This window comes from Oryza brachyantha, chromosome 6 (assembly GCF_000231095.2).
Source record: "Oryza brachyantha chromosome 6, ObraRS2, whole genome shotgun sequence".
In the NCBI taxonomy this organism is placed as follows: Eukaryota; Viridiplantae; Streptophyta; class Magnoliopsida; order Poales; family Poaceae; genus Oryza; species Oryza brachyantha.
The window spans coordinates 16,666,773-16,686,456 of NC_023168.2; the positions used below are offsets into that span (position 1 = coordinate 16,666,773).

Below are 19,684 nucleotides of genomic sequence, written 5' to 3' on the forward strand. Positions count from 1 at the left end.
GATTTTGCATCGTAGTTTGTTTTTCAGTCTTGATTTTTAAATCGCTAAAAGTACATGTATATAAAAGTTTGATTATAAATTACTTTTTATTTACAAATATAACGTTAGACTTTTTTTTTGAATAAGCCAAACAATCATTACTTTATTAATTTTGTCCACCTCATTACTTTATTTAAGATATATGAATTGAATTGAGTGAATAAATAAGTGATGCTACGTGTGCCGAGTTGCCGCCTGGGAAATGGGAACATGACGTGTGGAGCCACAGCTTGATGAGTTGATGGTGTCCTCTATGATTACAGGGGTACATAGAAAATGATAGCCGAGGAGCATCTCCAACACTAGATTAATATGAGTCATAAAAATTAAATTTTAATATTAAAGACTAAAAACACATTTTAGAAGATGCCTAAAACACTTCTAAACTTTTAGCATCCAAAGAACATATACTTTTTAACCAAATTTTGATATTCTACATGGGTTCCAATACAATAATTCACATAGTTTTTTCACTGGCGCCATCTTCTTTCTGCGTCCGCGCGCGCCGGATGGCAGTCTTTCCCTATCCACTGCCGCCACTTTCCCCTCCTTCTACAGCCGGATACTTGATGTGCATGAACATGGGTGTTCGATGATGTAGTTTAGGGTGGACCACAAACCTAAAAAAATATATTGATGTAGCATACTAAAATATTATAATAAATATATACTAGCTTATAAAGTTTTTTGCACACAAGCAAAAAGACTATATCCAGCATTTTACCGTGAAGTATAATACTAATGATTTTAATTGAGACAAAAGATTAACGTGTCCTGTTTCAAAAATTTTGGGAACCAATTATAGGGCCAATATTAGAGAGAAGGGTGATTTTTGGCTCTAATAGTTTTTGGGATAATACCAATTCAGAATTATTAGGAACTAATTTTTTAGTCTCTAGTTGGAGATGCTCTGACCCTATTTCTTTTTTTTTTCTTTTTGCCTGCTAAGCATTAAAAATGATCCTAGTACAGTACTTACCTAAAAGGGACCTCAGAATCTTTAGCGGGACTCAGAACCAGGACGTAAAACACTCACTAGAACGACAATCCTTTTCTAAGACATGGGCAGCTACATTGGCCGACTTCAAGTCAAACTGATCCTAAACTCTTCAATCAAAATTAGCCGATACTTCAAATCTTGGGACTATTGCCCTATATATCAAGCGGTTGGTATCTTCATCGGCCACAAGGCCTCGGTGCAAAACTAAATATAAAAATATTATATAATAATAGTTAATATATATTTTTATATGCACAAATTATTATCAAAAATATTTAAATTGTATTTAAAAATAATGTTTATATAAAAACATTATACATGTTAAAAAAGATTAGGGTGAAAGGCGGGGCAAGAGTGGCCGCACCAGCTCGCCCCCTAGGGCTGGTCCTGAGTAAAATAATCTTTGTAACCCTTATTTCACAAGGTAGATACACCACCCGTAGACACGTCAACGCAACGCTTCTGCCATCGTAGAGCCAATTCTGACGCTCCTGTGCAACATAGGAATTTTACAATATTTGCATATCCCGCAAAATCCCTCCATTTCAAAGGAGGTTAATTTAATTCTAGCCTTTCATACGTTTTCTGCCCATTCCCTCTGTTCCAATCCTCCTCCCATTCTCCTGTTTCTAACCTCACCAAATTCTATCTTTAAATCCAGACACCCTCTAATTTGTCGCAATTAGTTTCATATAAAAAATGGGATGAGTTTTCCGTAGCATAAAAAAAAAGAGAGGCGAAAACCACATGTAAATCACGGACAAAACTAATAACTCGTTTAATAGTGCACAGCAGTGCTAAACTGTTAGCTGCAGGTTGCACCTTATTTCAGAACAGACGAGTATATTAGGCCCATAATGATGCTAATAGTATGCAGTTATGCACCATTATGTTGCTACAGCATGAACATTAATCGTAGGATCCCAAGGGCCCAGGATTGGGTCTCACAAATCAGATTGCCAATATGGGCTGAGGATGATATGGTTTGTTCGTTTGGAGAAAAAGAAAATGAAGGACCTTAAAAATTAGTTCTTGTAGGACCCAAACTATATGAATTTGAAAGAAAAAAATTCTCCTACAAATTGTAGAGGAAAAATATAGAAAATTCTGCATACACTCAAACATCTTAGAAATTTTTGTTGGCTTGGTGTGCACATAGAGTGTGTTCGCAAATGACTGTGCTGAGCCTTTTTTTCCTCTTTCTGTGCGCATGCTTTTCAAACTCCTAAACAGTATGTATATATATATATATATATATATATATATATATATATATATATATATATATATATATATATATATATATATATATATATATATATATATATATATATATATATATATATATATATATATATATATATATATATATGAAAGTTGCTTAAAAATTTAGATTAATATATATTTTAAGTTTGCAATAACTGATACTTAATTAGTCATATGTTAGTGACAACATGAAGTGACATACGCGAATGGGCCATACTCCTGTTCTTTCTTTTTTTTTTCTGTTTCTGTAGGTTAAAATTCCTCCAAACTAAGCTAACTCTAACGGAATGCGAACATATGCTCAAGAAAGAGAGGGGCAAAATCTTTTTTTATGCAGCCAGGCAGAGTATGCAAGCTAAACAATGAAACAAACATCATAAGTTTTAACATCCTCCAACCAGGATAGAGATCCACCTATATTAGCATCCGCATAAAATGCTAAATCCCTAGTAAATCCACTAACAAAAATAATGGAAAAATTGAATATACAACAAAATGATAATACTCCAGTCTTAGCATACTGCGTACAGTGCACTTAGTCCAGCGCTGCAATTAAGGGGTGGTTATTGGGCTTTTTCAAGGAAAAAAGCCAAATGACATACACAAAAGAAAAAAGATAATATGTAAATAAAAATTTTATATATGCATTATAAACGATCTAACTACAATAAACTATATGAAAAATCCTAAAATTAACTCTAAATTAAATTTAAGCTAAAAATTTAAATTTTGACTTAGAAGCATAAATAAAAATAAAAAGACGTGATGTAATAATAGTCCTCGAATGTCTAATCGAGGCCTTGTTTAGTTTGCACATCGAAATTTTAAACACACATTCGAAGTATTAAACGTAGTCTAATTACAAAACAAATTTTAGATTCCGCCTTGAAACCGCGAGACGAATCTTTTGGGCCTAATTAATCTGTTATTAACGCGTGTTGGTTACTGTAGCACTTATGGTTAATCACGTACTAATTATGCTTAAAAGATTCGTCTCATGATTTCTCACATATATAACTGTAGAATTAGTTTTTTGTTTTGTCTACATGTGTCAAAGATTCGATACGGTACGATGTTTTTGGCCCCAGAGTGGGCGTACTAAGCAGGGCAGGAGTAGGAGTGACTGTTGTGAATTTGCCAACCACGTTAGGCTAACCGCCTGCCTTTATCTACTTCTTCCGACCATTTATTATCACGTATACTGTACTTAACCGTGCGTTTTATTTATGAGCCGGCTGGGATTGGCAGGCAAGAGGGTCTCAAGTTACAGTACGACCAGGTTTGTTCATTCAACTCTGATTTTGACATGTATCTAATACCAGTGCGTGCTTCATCCGTTTCAAAATGACATATCCACTAACAGTAACATATGAGTCTCAATACCCAGGGACGAAGTTGGACCCAATTCAGAATTTTTTGAAAGTTAGAATGCATCTATTTTTTACCGTGTACTCACGTATATATCTCAATCCAAATTTAGACACTTACATTAGGCTAAACTAAGTTTAAAGCACTAGAAATCAATTGAGTGACACGTCTTATAATTCGTTCCAGCTCCGCCTATGTCGTTACATCTGCACCCATGTGTCAACAAGCATATCCCTGTGCTTCTCCCCAGTGAACATGCTCAAAAATAGAAGGCAAGGATGCTACCGGATGCTCCATGCCCAAAAATATTCATCACTAACAGTGTATTCCACCACAATTAGCTCAACAAAAGCCTAATTAAGTCCATGAATTGAATTAATGCTATTCAGATGTTCCAAGTCAATTGGGCAGCATGGGTCGTTCTTGTTACTACTCCGTCCCAAAAAAACAGATTCCTGAGTTTTATTTACGTACCGTTTGACCATCCGTCTTATTTGAAAAATTTATTAAAAAATTAAAAAAATTAGTCACATGCAAAATTTTATCATGTAATAACAATAAAAATATTAATCATAAAATTTTTTTAAATAACACGAAGAGTCAAAAATTCAATCAAAACCTCAGGAATTCGTTTATTTTGGGACGGAGGTGGTAGACATGATAGGTCGTCTAATCAACCTCTTCCATCATTAAAAATAACTTTATATTACCAACATAAAACAACAAGGAGGAGGATAAGGGAGTTTCAATAGCTAAAACGAGGAAAAGAAAAAAAAAGTACTTCAGTGTTAAAAATATCAGTAAACCTCACTCTAGAAGATTAAAAATACCATTTTTTGCGGAACAAAATTTTTGTACTAGATGATCACTAAGCTCACACGGCGTCATAAATCCGTCCGATTCAAGCACGCATTCGCTGACGGAGTCAGCAGTAAGAACCACTCCATCACGTAAACTTATCTGAAGTTTTGGATTATTTGTTGTTTTCTTCCCGGTGTGAGAGTGACTCGGTTGAATTTGGTTGGTCTTCTCCCAGATTACAGATATGATTGTGTGTCAAATTGCGTAATTTGGTCTCTTTGTAAGAACTATCTTAGGGATGACAGTGTTTTGTCCCTAGTCTTCGTCTCTTTTAAACATGTATTCTTCGTCTCTTTTAAACATGTATTAAAAGACGTACTTGAGGGTGTGATCATATGCACTCATATATTTTTCTTATGCTTATTATTATAAGCCAAAAATTATTTTTTAACCTTAAATTTTAAGTCAATTTTACGGTTTTTTACAATCTTAGATTTTATATTTATAAGAATACATATATAAAAATTTTAATGATAAATTATTTTTTATTTGTAAATATACGGTTCGGCACCTAAAGGTGTTCATGCCTAACACCACGCGTGTTTTTTCATGTAAAAAAATATATTTTTTTGTTCTCCTTGGGCTTTAAGTACATTGGTCACACAATATAAAAAAACTCGCCATCACCGCCCATAAAAAAGCGACGTATCAATGTTTATCTATATGTTACTAATTAATCAGTTAATTAATTGAGGATACCAACTTCTAGTATCAATTAATTAGCTAGCTGCCGTAGGTCATGATCTCTAATTTGGGCTGTGTTAGCCGATGAACGCCAAGTACACACCCTTCTTCCATCGATAAATTAAGCACCAGAAGGTGTGACACGCCCCAATCGTGTGTGGTTTCGTCGCTGCTTCCGTACTCATGTCTTCTCTTCTACTTATAATTATAAAAACTAAAATTTAAATTTTAATCCTAAAATTATTAAATTTAAAGTTGATTTTGTGGTTCATTCTTCGAAATTTATTTTTCAATTTTAACTTTTAAATCGCTAAAAATACATATATATATATATATATTTAATTAATAATTTTTTATTTGTAAATAAGCCGGCCTAACAACCACTCCGCTTTTGCCCTAGCCGTTCGGGCTCTCCCCGTTGCGAGCGAGCATTAGTTTGGACCATCTTGGATACCACGTCGGCGTCAACCTGATCGACCTGAAACTGAACACAAACCCACCACCAGCAGCAGCTGGTCATAACTTTAGTAGAGTTACCTTTCGATCTGCATGAATCTGAACACCTGGAACGCCGATTCTTGGGAGGGGGTCGATTTGTTTTATTTGCAGATAAAAATAATTTATGAATAAAACACACACATATATTATGATTAAAAAATACTATAAAAATCATATAATCAACTCTAAATTAAATTTTAAACTTTAAATTATGACTTATAAATGGTCGTAAAAGCGTAAAAGCGAAGCGATGAGAGGCAAAAACCAAATATCTGCGGCCTATTCTCTCGATATGGTTCATGAATTATCATGAATACATATTACCAGTTTATAAACTATAAGTTTCATATAAAATATAATACATTTGGATAAAAGTCACGCATATGGTCTCCCTAACCTTTTATTTAGAATCATCAGTCCAGCCGTTTTATATATTTAAGTAGCTATTATAGAATTAGATCATAATTACAGAAATTTTATCCTAATTAGGGTACGTAAAAAATGCTTCGCCACGTATGCAAATTTAGTGACGTAGAGAAAAAAGAGGAAGGAGAGAGAAAAGATATTGTCATACATGACAACGGCTTAGACCCTGTTTGGATGCAAAAAGTCTCTGGGATTTCTACGAAAAAGTCCCTCTTCTTCCAAACATGAGGGACTTTTTTGGGACTTTTTTTCTAGAAGTCCCTCGAAAATCAGTAATTTCTTGGGAGGGACTTTTTCTCACTCTTTCTACACGTTACCCCTCTTCTCTCTCCTCTGTCGACGCCCACCCGACGCTCCCACCCTCTCGTCCCCACCCGTCAGCGCCGTCCCCGCCCACCACCGCCCCCGCCCGCTGGCGTCGTCTGCCTGCCCCGCCCCGCCCGCCTGCCGTCCTCGCCCGATGTGCCCCATCCCCGCCCGCCAGCCGATGCCGCCCCCGCCTGATATGTGTCGTCCCCGCCCGCCGACCGGCGCCGCCCCCACCCGATATACGTTGTTCCCGCTCGCCGGCGCAGTTCGCCCGTCGACCGGCGCTGCCCCTGCCCACCCGTCCCCTCTTCTCCCCACTCCACCGGTGGTAGTCGATCTGATCGGTGGAAGTTAGAGGAGGTAACATCTCAGGGGTACTATAGTGCTTGTATCCTATGATAAGACATTTTTAGTGTCTCTTTCCAAACAGGAGGGACTAATAAAAAAAGTCCTAAGAACTACTAAGAAAAAGTTAAGAGACTCACGGAATCCAAACAGGCCCAGGGCGACTATTAGCATTTATTAAAGAAAACTTTCTTACATAAGGGTGGATAAAAAAGAAACTAACATAATAAAATATTTTATTATATTAAGAAAGAGATATGTCTAATTTTATCTTTGTACATATCATTATAATTTAACATAGATTCTTGTTGTTATAAAAGTACCTTTGAACATGCACTTAGTTGGATAAAAGGCGGGGAAGCTGCCGGTGCTCGGATGGTCGGCTGGAGCAGATGGAAAAAGTGACACTGGGTTGTGATTGTGCGTGCACGCGCGGTATGTTGCACATGTCTTCTCCTCGGTTTCTTTTATCTTGGGACCGATTGGTTAGGACTTATGCCGTATTTCAATAGTTATATTCAATGTTGTTGGACAATGGGATTAACGAGTACATCCTCCGATTTATATCTTGAGATTTTCATGTCCAATTTATCTATTTATCTAGATTCATCCATTAATAAATATGTATAATTTATATATATGTCTAAATTTATTAGCATTTATGTGAATTTAGCTAAGACTGAAGAAATATTATGTTGTGAAATGAAAGTAGTAGCAATTAACAACTCAGAAACAGCGGCGGAGCAGAACTTGGGCCGTGTTCAGGAGTGGAGGTCGGTGGATTAGTTATGCGGCGCGGAAAACATAGAAATAGATTAGTACATGATTAATTAATTAATAATTATTAAAAATATATAAAATAGATTAATACGATTTTTAAAACAATTTTACTATAGAAATTTTTCGTAAAAAACATACCGTTTATAAGTTCGAGCTGAACACGGAGTTCAAAAAAAATTATGTTCATCGGTACAGCGATAAATGCAAAAGAATTATTAGACTCGTTGATTAGGAAAACCACCAAAAACAAATACACTCGAATGAAAAAATACTTTTATATTCTATATTTGTGGATACAGGGAATAACGGAAAGAGACTAAATTGCAATTTAAACATTATTTTATTGCATCAGTTTTACTTTAGAATACCTTTAAGTAGGGGCGGATCCAGGAAAAAAATCATAGGGGGCTGACCAAACCGGCTGTCATGTGCGGGTGCGCACTTGTCGCCCTCTGCTGTGTCGCGTGTGCCGGGCTCCCTGCCATGCCACGCGCCGCTGCTAACCCATACCGCGTGCGTAGGCTACTCACCGCTCGGCCCGCTCCTACGCGCTCGCCGTCGGCTGCCAGCTGACCGCCTCCGCCGCTCTGTGCATATATCGTCCATCACCAGCCGCCTAGGATTGGGTGGGTGTGAGTGAGCATTAGGGTATTGTGGCGGGGAGGGGTGTGGATTGAGATGAGAATGGACGGTTTGGATGGAAACAGATGAAAATGGATGGCTGAATGTTGATGGTTGTGTTCTAAGTGGGCTAGGTCAAGGAAACAAATTTGCTAGGCTTCTTTTCGTAACGGTCCAACTAATTCTATGTTCTACCTTTAACCACGAACCGAAGAACTCCATCCCCATCCCACGAAACCATGAAGAAAATTTGTAGGGGACTTAGGAGAAGGCTCAGGGGGTCTCCATGGGATCGGCGCCGGTAATGGGGGCCGAAGACCCCCCAGCCCCCATGCCACCTCCACCGCTGCCTTTAAGCCAATCATTTTACATTCAACCGGTTAATTTTTACATTGTTATAACTTAAGTCCCCAAATAACTCTTTTCTCGGTACACATCGACATTCTCAAACACATCGATTCTAACACACCGGTAAATTTTCTCATCTGCCTTATCTTTATCAAACTGGATGATATATATAACTAGAAAAGAGAGTTGGCTGATATAAAAAAAATAATAAAATTATCCCATTCAAGATAAAAATATTGGTTTAAGAGGGTCCAAACTGAAACTGGCCTAAACAACGATTCACTCAAAAAGAATTAAAACATACCTCCTCCGTCATAACACATAGTAACATGATATTATGATTAGACATCACATACGATTAGTAATACTGTTTAGATTTTATGGTGTTTTCGTCCCATAATAAGCGTATTTTTTGAAGTGAGAATGAAAATTAAGTGGGAGGGAAAACAACCCACGTGCCCATATGGAATGAAGGATGATTAAGAGTGGAGACGTAGTTGGAGGTAAGATTAGAAGAAATTTAAATGAGAGAGATAGATATAACAAATAGCTAATATAGTATAGCTAATATAGTAGTAGTTAATTTGGGACTAAGCTTGATTCTAGAGATGATTTAGGGACATAGATAGTATTAGATATGACTAACCTCTTTACTATATTGCTAACATATTTTAGGACAGAGTTAACATATACTATTCTATTCATTTCAAAATATACGTATTTGTAATACTTGAATTTTGTTTCGCCGTATAAGCATTTTGATACTATTCCCCGTACACCTTGTTGGTTTGTTCCATATCACTTTCTATTCAAAACTTTTCACATGTTATTCTCAGCAACACACTCCCTGTCCATAGTCTTTTTTTCTCTCAAATAATCCGTACTAAGCATAGAAAACCTTCATCCAAAAAACTTCATTTTTATCTCATATTGTTTATCTCAAATGATTTTATTTTTATCATTTACTACATTGGAGTATGATAAAGAAAAAAGAATGCATTGAGATTTAAAAATGCATAGAATAAATATATTGAACTTTAGAAAAATAAACATTTTAATTCTTTATGCTTTATATAGATATATATGAGTGGGATTGAAATTACAACTTCTTTTGGGACAGATACAATATGTAACTATGTCTGGGTGAAAGATAAAAGATTGTTTTTTATTTTAATAACTATTTAGTATATACTTAATGAAATTAATCGTAAAAGTTATAAATCTACTTTTAAAAGGCAAGATGGTTAGATTTTATATAGAAATCCTTTTAATGAAACACACTAATTAACAATTTGAAAAATATGCATGGAAAATCCGTGAAAAATCCATAAAAGACGCAGTCTATTAACTCAATTATTTGTTTTTACTATAAATTTAAATTTTAAATTTTAAATTAAGAATTGATTTTAGTTTTTTTTTCGATTAATGGGCAGCTGGTGCTCCATTAACTCCACCGCCGCCCTCTTGAGATCTCCGCCGGGCTCCCACCACCCAAAAATACGCTTATAAAACTCAGCTAAAAACCCGCCAAATCGCCAGAAAAAATTCACCCGCGGCAACCGGCAAACCGCGCGCCTCCGAGACCGCATATCCACACCACCCCCACCCCGCCCATGCCGCCGCCCAGCCTCACGACGGCCGCGGCGCCCGGCCAGGTCGCGTCTTCCGCGAGCGGCGGCGAGGCGGACGCGGTGGCGATCGCGAACGGCGCGCTCCACCCCTCCTCGGCGACCGGGGACGCGCGGCGGCGCGGCGGCAAGAAGGTGAAGGTCCACCCCGCGCCGACGGCGACGCCGGACGCCGGCGGTGCCGGGGGCGCGATGGAGAGGAGGGGCGGCGGCGTGGGAGGAGGGTGGTGGAGCGGGAGGCCGGAGTGGTGGTCGGCGTCGGCGGTGGCGTCCATCCTGCTGCGGCACCCGGCGGCGGCGCTGTTCGGGTGCGGGATGCTGCTGTTCATGGGCGTGGAGTACACCATCCCCATGGTGCCGCCCGCCGCGCCGCCGCTGGACCTCGGCTTCGCCGCCACCGCCGCGCTCCACGCCGGGATCGCCGCCCGCCCATGGCTCAACTCGCTCCTCGCCGCGCTCAACACGGTGAGCCGCTCTCTCTGCCTTCCTCCTCCCCCCACCAACCAATCCAGATCCAATGCACCTCCAGCTCTGCACATTGCAGTAAAAATTTCATCTTTTTATTTTTTTCTTATTTTTGCACATGGCTTCCTTGCTAAGCATAGGGAAAGCTGTCAACTTTAGGCGTGTCGGAACGCATGCATTTTACACGATTTTTGGTAGGCGTGGTATCGTCGAAAAGTCTCGGATTTTGGCGAAACTTCGCTACAATTGTTGGCCGCATTTTGTGTGGCATGCGATGTTTTGGTTTTGTTGATTGTGACAAAGTTAGGTTGCGTTCATCGTGTTCTCAGTTTTTCTCGGTTTTTACAATGTGTTTACTAAACTGATTAAATAGAGTGTTTTTTAAAAAGCTTTTATAAAAAAAGTTTATCGTCTCATATTTGTAAATATATTAGAATTTCAACCTTGTACAATTATATAGCTATAAGAATAAGATAATCTTTCCTCTTTCATTCATCAACAAAAGAAACAAGTCTAGCTAGAAGCATTTGTTAATAAAATAGCACAGCCCTAATTTGACTAGTAAAATTTACACTTGACATAATTGCTGTCTGATCAAGTAGAAAAAGTACATAACTTTTTGTCATATACCAATTTGCCCAGTAGGATGTTGGGTAATGTATTGATTCCCAAAACATCATGGAACATTCTTCTTCAAATCTGTAGATCAAGTATAAGGTAAAAGATTTGTGCCCAAGGTTAATTAGCATCCTAGAAATTGCCAATCTTGGTGAAGAAACCTAAGGTGGCTACGAACCGGCGTCAATTGCTGTATCCGTTGTTCTTGTACTCTACAAGTTTCTGGGGCCAGCTAGGCATGTTGCAGTACAAGCTGGTGGGCAGCGACGACACCACGCGAAATTGATGGCGCCGGTGCACCAACGCCACCAAAATCCACACACCAATACAACCCCAACCTTTTCCCAGAAGAAAAACCCAATCTTTGATAGAAAAAAAAAAGATACAATCTTTTCCCAGAAGAAAAACCCAGTCTTTGAAGGAAAAACAATAATCTTTGATGATGAACACAATCCTTTCCCAGAAGAAAAACGCAATCTTGGAAGAAAAACACAAGTAGTTTCCCAGAAGAAAAACACAAATCTTTGGAAGGAAAAAAGGAGCCAATCTTTGATTAAAAAACCTAATCTTTTGCGACACCCATGGATTTCATGATAAGATTCTGCGTCTTGCCAGCTGGCGAGCTGCCCAACATTTGCAGAATCTGGGATGAATGTGACTGCGACGCTGACGGATTCTTGGCCGTGCCTGCATGGCATGGCGTGCGATTGCAGGTGTTCGTCGCGATGCAGGCGGCGTACATCCTGTGGGCGATCCTCGCCGAGGGCCGGCCGCGCGCCGCCGTGGCGGCGCTGATGATGTTCACCTGCCGCGGCGCGCTGGGCTGCGCCACGCAGCTGCCGCTGCCGGCGGAGTTCCTCGGCTCCGGCATGGACTTCCCCGTCGGCAACGTCTCCTTCTTCCTCTTCTTCTCGGGCCACGTCGCCGGCGCGGTGATCGCCGCCGAGGACATGCGCCGCGCTGGCCGCCGCGGCCTGGCGCGCCTCTACGACGCGCTCAACCTGCTGCAGGGCGTCAGGCTGCTCGCCTGCAGGGGCCACTACACCATCGACCTCGCCGTCGGCGTCGGCGCCGGGCTCCTCTTCGACATGCTCGCCGGCAGGTACCTGGACGGCAAGAACGTCGTCGACGGCGCCGCCGCCGCGCCGGGGACGGGGAGCCGCTGCTGCAGCTGCCACAAGGCTCTCTTATCACAGTAGCTTACACTACAATCTTGGGCCCCCAGGGCCTCATGTCCCAGCCATTAATGGCAATTGCAGTTGGTTGGGCATCAAATGCCATTTTTTTGTGATGTAATCGAGATTAAATGTTACCTACTGATGTGTAATTGTACAAACACTATTCAATCCATCTAAGCTTAGCTCTAAAAATATCAGTACCACAAGTTTCAATCAAGCAGAGAGCCAAACAGAATCAGCGGAAAGAAGTAAGCTGGTCACAGATTGACAGGATCAAAATGCATCGTTATTTCTGACATGAGTATTGAATACACTTTTCTGAAGATGATTTCAGGATTCAGATATGATTTCCTCTGTAGCAGATTAACATCTGCATGTACAAATATATGATAATGCATTGCAAGTTTTGACTAGCATACCGTGATAAGTTCTTTCCTCAGACTTGCATCATGCAGCTGCAAGTATGTGCTACATATCACCTATAAACCCCAAGAAAACACCAGGGTAGCGACAGTCGCAAAAGAATTGTCAGAAGCGACCACCAATGTGTTGCAGTTAAGTCATGGCTAAGTGGCTGATCATCTTCCACAGGCACAGCACTATTCTTTGTGATCGCCATTGACAGAACCATTCTGCTCACCGAGCTTTTGGAACTCGGCCTCGATGACTTCGACAATCTTGGCGTCCTCAGGGTCTTGGTCAGGTATGTTCACATGTAAGGAGCCCTGCTTGTTGAGCTCCTGGTTCAATGCTTGCTCCTCAATGTAGTGGTAGAGTTCTTGGTGGAAAGGATGGTCAAGAGAGAAGCAATTGCCGATGTCATTTGATGAATTTTTAGATGATCTTGAGCCTTCCCGCTGACAAAAATGGGGAAGGGAAGAGTGGTCCATAATCTGCATAGTTCAAGAAATCCTTTGTTTATCATCATAGTTTGTGAGCCGCAAAAGCAGAAAATACTAGGAGTACTATGATCAAGTTCCATGGTGCACAGGTTCTCCTAGGCCGCGTTAGGCACCCAGCAAGTTATCTTAACCCCCTCGTTTTCCGCGCGCATGTTTCTCGAATTGCTAAACGATGTATTTTTTTGAAATTTTCTATAGTAATGTTGTTTTAAAAAATCAATTAATCAATTTTATATTTTTTAATAATTAATATTACTACGTTTTTCACACCGAATAACTAACCCACTCCCCCCTCCTACCAAACATGGCCTTAGTTGACTTGTTTTATAGAAATGCGACGATACATTGTCTAGCAATGAATTAACGCTGTAAATATATCCATATCAGTTGGAAAAGAATATTAGTTTCAGTTGCAAGCAATCATACCTTTAGAAGTTCTTCCCGCCCACAACCATGCAAAACATGGACCTTCTTTCTTGTCCTCTCTTGCAAGAGAGGTTTCACAACCTATTAACAAAACTAAATGAATTGTTTTATGTTTTCAAAAGAAAAAAAAAACAGTGTAAACAAAACCTTCGGCACTGTACCTTCCAACATGCTGAGAATATATATGGAGCATTAACTATATAATAGGTCTCGGTCTTTTCAGGGTAATTCAGATCATCAACAGTAGATATTGCAGTCAAAATCTGTATCCATCAGTAGTATCTAATCAGTAGCAGCGCAAATAATGGACAATCAAGCATAACGCACAGATCTTATAGAGAAATTAGTTATTAGAATAGGCTCATTCTTGTTGTAAACATATTTTTGCGCTTCATTTTCGAGAACTTAAATGTCTGTGCTTATAATGCCATTTGTCTGTTTACATAGGCTGGTGAGCAGCTTAGAAGCATAAACAATGATAGAAAGGAAAAGCAACGCCATGTATATATAGTACCTTCATTTGGTTGAGTGCTGACAATTTCAAACCAGTCATATCTAGAACCTTTATACAGGTGCTAATAGGCCGCCCAAACTTCTTCGACGCCATAGGCTAGATGGAACATAACAAGCAAGAAAATATATGTGTTAAGAATATCTCACATAAGCAATCTATTAACCAAGATGGAATATAGTACTGCACTCACCAAAATAATACGATCACGATACTCGTTGATTTGAATATGAGATTGCACATAGTAATGGACCTGAAAATCCAATGCAGAGATCATTATAGTGAACATAGAGACAGGCGCGGTTTACTTATCAATCCAGCAGAAAGGCATTTCAACTATGTTGCAAGTTGGTAATGCAGTATATCGCTTTGCTTTTAATTGGCAGGGATGAAATCTGGCAAGCTATGGGAAAAATAATAAATTTGTATTTCACTAATCACAGACGACAAAGCAATGACATAGTTTGAAATTGCATATTCTAAGAAGTATGCGGGCAATTACCGAAGCTTTGTCATATGTGCTCAGTCCAACACCAATGGCAAATACTGGGATGCCCTGGAAAAGTAAAAGGATCACATGGAGTATTAAAAAAATTTAGAATGGCTGGTATATGTACTATGCACTTTATGCACATCACAGACATTTTTTAATCATCCACTTAATACTGATACATCCTATAGTAGGAAACATCTTGCTTCCATAGACATCTTCTTAGTGAAGAGTTCCAAAATATGAAAATAGCAATGCCACTTAAGTCATTAGGGTATCATTCTCCTGAATAATTTTAATAATGGAAGTTCCAAATTGCTCAATGTGTAAATCATTTTTTCAGTGTTACAAAATATGTACCTTATTTTTATTCATCACAAACATGTCTAGAGATGTATAGTTCAAGAATACGGTAGCATTAGAATTTGGAAAGCCAATGTGAAAAAAAAACTACCACACACATAAAGCAAAGGAAATAGCTGCATCCGTTTCAATCTATGAAGAATATCGCAGGTTAAGGAACATATTCTAATTCAACAGAAGATCCTACAGATATGAAATATGTATTACTAATAGTGGAACAAATGAAAATAATAAGTAGCTTAACATAGTTGTACCTCCTTTGAGTATCCTGACAATCCAACAAGCTGTGTCTCGCGTATTGATCTATATAAATCTACTGGAACTATAGGTTTCTGCAATTGTTCAAGAGATCAAGATGATCAAAAATAAGAAAATGGAAAAGTACATACAAAGGCCTTTCGGCCGTACCGGCAAAAAAAAAAGTACATACAAAGTTACAGATACCCAAGTTTAGTTTTGTCCCCAAGGATATGAGTCAATAACCAAGTTTGTTGTAGCAGAAGAATCACTCACCTCCAGTATACTATCAATTTCATTTTGAATCCTCCAATTCAAAGAATCTAAAAGCTGGGATAAATAAAATATATTTAATTAATGAAGCAAGCCAAAAATCATTTTTTTCCTTTATCATGCATCAAATGGGAAAAAAGTGTAAAGTAAAACATTACCATATCACGAGCCTTGGAAACATGCCATTCTCTAGCTTTGAGGAAGCGCAATAGTGTTTCTGTTGGATAGTCCTGGTGCACATTCTGAAAAAGGAATGCATATACTTGAGAGTTGAGAACTCAGCTCATAGGCAATATTCTTAGGTAGCACATGATACTTTACAACCTCTTATAGTAAAAATAGAATTTCGAAAACTAAAATAGCTGAAATGCACCAAAATAATTTGTGGCAGCCAAGTAGGATCAGATACTAGTTTGACTATAGCAACACACTGTTTCAACTTTAAAAAATAGCTGAATTAGTTCTAGGTATATGCTTATCTTAAGTTGCCTTTTATTCCATTCTCCCTCATAGAATCTTAGCCCTTAACAATCAGGTTTTATTATTTAAAAAGGGAATCAGTACCTTTCTCATACAAAGATTTCGAAAATAGATAACATGTAATAAGAAATCATATATCACATACAAGATCTCCATTCCAATAATAATGGAAGGAATGCACATAAATTTGTTATTTAAAAACGAGTATATTATATTCTCTAAAAGCAACTAAAACGACAGAAAAAGGGAATATGTTTCGGAGTTGAATCATTTGGCCCTATTAAATACCATACTGTCCAAGTAAAAATGGTTCTTTGTTCTCTAATACTTTGCCCACCCTGTCATAAAAGTTGCACAATAATTCTGATGCGAGTAGCATCCAATTGTGATTCCCACTACACTAGCCATGGGATTCTGCTCCAAACAAACAGACATGTCCTACTCAGTACCCGGTGCATGTCGATAATCTTACTTCTGAAGAGCATTTCACTAACCAAAAACACATAAAGCAGTCTACAAGTGGGATGCATATCAGCGTTACAGCGCATGCTTTCCACTTAGAGACTACAATTCTCTAGTGCCATCATATTAACAGAACTGAAAGCAAAAGGACAATGACATGATGCCAAAGAGCTTGGAAGAGCTACTAGAAGAATGTGTAACAGCCCAAGCCCAAGTGAAGAAAAGGTACAGGTGAACACTACATTATTACCAACAAATCTCTCAATTCCCCATATGAAAGCAAGAAAAAATATATGCAAGGAGGCTCAAGTGCCAATAACCACTCTGTCCACTAGCTGACTTTGTGGACTTACAGAACAATCCCTTGGGACCATCCGTTGTGGAAAGCAACACACCTCATACGTCCCCAACCCTATCGTTAAACCACTAAAATTTACCCCTAAAAGGGTCTCCAATATGTGGCCTACAGAAAACAGAAAAAGAACACCTTTCATCCTAACAACCCTCGCTCCAACTTTCCCAACTGCAATTTTTTGTTCATAGATCCATTATCGTTCTACACAAGAAAAAAATCCCTAACACCGATTGCTTCGATTTATCGAGACATCATCCAAGCTCACAATGAGTTTATAAATTAAAAGTGGAGGAGCAGTTTAGTTCATATATGAATCAAATTTCAGTTCTACAAACTATTGAACTGAACCGAGGCACCTGATTGTCTCTGATCAAACTGTACACCAATAAAAGATCAAACCTGACATCAGAGAGCCAGGAATCTACGAAGCAAAAAAAAAAAAAATCACACACACACACACAAAACGATCGATACCTGAAACGTCTCCTTCAGCGGCGCCTCCACTGCAAGAACCCAAAACACACACATTGGTTAGCACCAATCCAAAACACGTACGCAAAACCCGCAAAAATTCCATCCTTTTTTTCTTCTCCGCCGGCGGGCGCGAATCCGGAAGCGGCACGCGCACCTACCTTGGTCCAGGAGGCGAGCGAGCTCCTCGACGGCGGCGTCGCAGGCGGTGGCCCCCATTGCCGGACGGCGCGCCGCGCGGGGCCCGTGGCAGCTTGCCGCCCCGCCGCGAGTGAGGAAGGTGGAGGCGGCGGATTTGGCGGGGAGCTCGGGAGAGAGGGGGTAGTGAGATTCGAGGGAGATTGGAGAGCAGAGTCCGCGCCGACGCCGAGTTCGTTCTTGGTCGCTCTGCTGGTGAGCAAAAGGCCCTCTTCTCCAGTGCCTATATATACTCGTTTTTTTTTTGTCTTCTTTTTCTTTTTCCAAAACTGATTTACTCTATCCGACTGAGAATATAGCTTTTAAAATAATATTATTCAGTTAAACATTTTAATTTTAACTGTACTAATAAAGGATTAAAAAGATTGACAGTGAAAAAGTAACATAATATGCAACTCCTTTTATTTAAAATAACTTATTTTTTTTATAAATATTGTTGATCAAAGTAGCATCTCAAATATTATGTTAAGATATAAAAATTGTTATATTTTGGAAGGGGTAGTTAACGGATTTTCTAAACAAAAGTTATAATCTATTTCCGTATACGAATCTTTTTTGCATCTCAATATGGAAACTTTGTCGTGCTAAACTAGTTTGTGGCGTTCCCTATTTTTTTGGAAAAATATATTATTAAACTATTGAAAATAATAAATATACTGGTGAAGCTCCGATTTTTTGTTACCTGTATTTCTATAAATTAGATTCGATTTTGTTTTACCAGCAAAAACTTTTGCATGACAATGGAATTAATTGGAGTTTTTAGGATATATTGAAAACATTGGATATATAAATCGTTGCATGAGGAGTTTAGTGTATTTACAAATTATGTACATATAAGGTTTTTTTTAAACTCATCTATGACCTACTTATATTAAAAAACAAGAACCACTATGAGGAAAATTCATGCCGAAGAAAAAAAAGTACAATCAAATTTGACCGATATTTCTTCTCCGCCGCATATAATTTGCATAGACTGAACATGTGGCCAAAATGACAATAATTTGAGTGATTAACTCGAAGCAAACGCTGACAGCTTCCAAAATTCTGAGCTGAGATTAGACTTCACTCGTGTAACTTGCATAGGGCAGAACCAAGGTCCTTTGCTTGAGTAAAGCAGGCAAGAATATATTCGGAGTCTTTTTTTTTCAGCTTGGTAATGGCCATTTCATATTCCAAGTGATGCAAAGTCGCCAATAAAAGAGCATATATTTTGGTGCATTACTGTTTTAAGTTACAGCCTCATTTTTTCGCTATGCTTTTGCTTATATTCCCAAATTAAAATTATGGTTTTTTTCATCATAGTTTATTTTTCAATCTTAGTTTTTAAATCGCTAAAAACGCATATATAAAATTTTTATTCATATATTATTTCTTTATTTATAAATATATCGTTTTGCTTTTTATATGAAAAAGCCAAAAGGTAACCTCCTTATTCTAGCATGGGGTCCTTTTTTCAGGGGAAAAAAAAACTAGTGTTTGAGGGCTTGTTGCAGGTTGGCTTTATGGGGATATAGTGTGGAAATTTCCTTTCTGGCCTTGATTTGTGAATGTGTTACACACTATTTGGGTCGTAGTCATTAGTCCATGAGCACATGATGCAATAGTTGTTTTTTAAGAAGAAAAAAATAAGATAGGACCCAAGGGTTGGTCACTTTGTAGCAATGGAATATTAGTTGAAGTACTGTGTAAGGCATGTGGGCAATGGGCACTTCAAAATTATTTTTTTGGCTGCTCATATTTGTGGTGGATTTTCGCTTTGCTAAACCTTGATTTGGAACTGCTTGATTCGGATACGAAAATGGTTTTGCCCAAAAAATAACATTGTGATTCTTTGCCTTGTTTGATGCAATAATTTTGAATGCATCATTAGGATATCTCTCTTTGACTATATATATATTCTTGTGATATCTAAAGGAGCACTCTTTCATGCAAAGAGTAAACAAGACCAGGTTTTGTGTAACTTTTGTGCTTATGATTTACGAAGCATATTGACCATGCCTGCATACGTGCTGACGTGTTGTTTTAGCCTGGGGGGAAGAATATTCTCTAAAGTATCCTGTTCTAAAAGCTTACGACCTCCGT

The 19,684-nt window shown here is 38.6% G+C and overlaps 2 protein-coding genes across 2 annotated transcripts; one reads left to right on the forward strand and one right to left on the reverse strand.

Annotated features, from left to right (window-relative positions):
- The first annotated feature begins 10,077 nt into the window (after nt 1–10,077).
- LOC102715948 (phosphatidylcholine:diacylglycerol cholinephosphotransferase 1-like) lies at nt 10,078–12,645 on the forward strand. Its single transcript, XM_006656162.2, has 2 exons — nt 10,078–10,638; nt 11,970–12,645. The coding sequence occupies exons 1-2, from the start codon at nt 10,159–10,161 to the stop codon at nt 12,453–12,455; spliced, it is 966 nt and encodes a 321-aa protein (XP_006656225.2). The 5' UTR covers nt 10,078–10,158; the 3' UTR covers nt 12,456–12,645.
- Nucleotides 12,646–12,698: 53 nt separating this feature from the next.
- LOC102714657 (phosphatidylinositol/phosphatidylcholine transfer protein SFH2-like) lies at nt 12,699–17,815 on the reverse strand. Its single transcript, XM_006657056.3, has 11 exons — nt 17,566–17,815; nt 17,408–17,436; nt 15,795–15,878; nt 15,640–15,693; nt 15,381–15,458; nt 14,776–14,829; nt 14,467–14,526; nt 14,277–14,372; nt 13,924–14,025; nt 13,763–13,843; nt 12,699–13,327 (listed from the first exon to the last, which is right to left on the reverse strand). Exons 1-11 carry the CDS (start codon nt 17,621–17,623, stop codon nt 13,034–13,036), a joined length of 990 nt encoding a protein of 329 aa, XP_006657119.1. The 5' UTR covers nt 17,624–17,815; the 3' UTR covers nt 12,699–13,033.
- Nucleotides 17,816–19,684: the final 1,869 nt, after the last annotated feature.

What these genes read in the sequence shown, in the direction of transcription:
- LOC102715948 (XM_006656162.2), top strand. Translation starts at nt 10,159, where the DNA reads ATGCCGCCGCCCAGCCTCACGACGGCCGCGGCGCCCGGCCAGGTCGCG. An exon ending in TCCTCGCCGCGCTCAACACG is followed by an intron (nt 10,639 to 11,969) that starts GTGAGCCGCTCT and finishes GTGCGATTGCAG; the next exon opens with GTGTTCGTCGCGATGCAGGC.
- LOC102714657 (XM_006657056.3), bottom strand. Translation starts at nt 17,623, where the DNA reads ATGGGGGCCACCGCCTGCGACGCCGCCGTCGAGGAGCTCGCTCGCCTC. An exon ending in AAATTGATAGTATACTGGAG is followed by an intron (nt 15,459 to 15,639) that starts GTGAGTGATTCT and finishes GAACAATTGCAG; the next exon opens with AAACCTATAGTTCCAGTAGA. An exon ending in GCACATATGACAAAGCTTCG is followed by an intron (nt 14,527 to 14,775) that starts GTAATTGCCCGC and finishes TTGGATTTTCAG; the next exon opens with GTCCATTACTATGTGCAATC.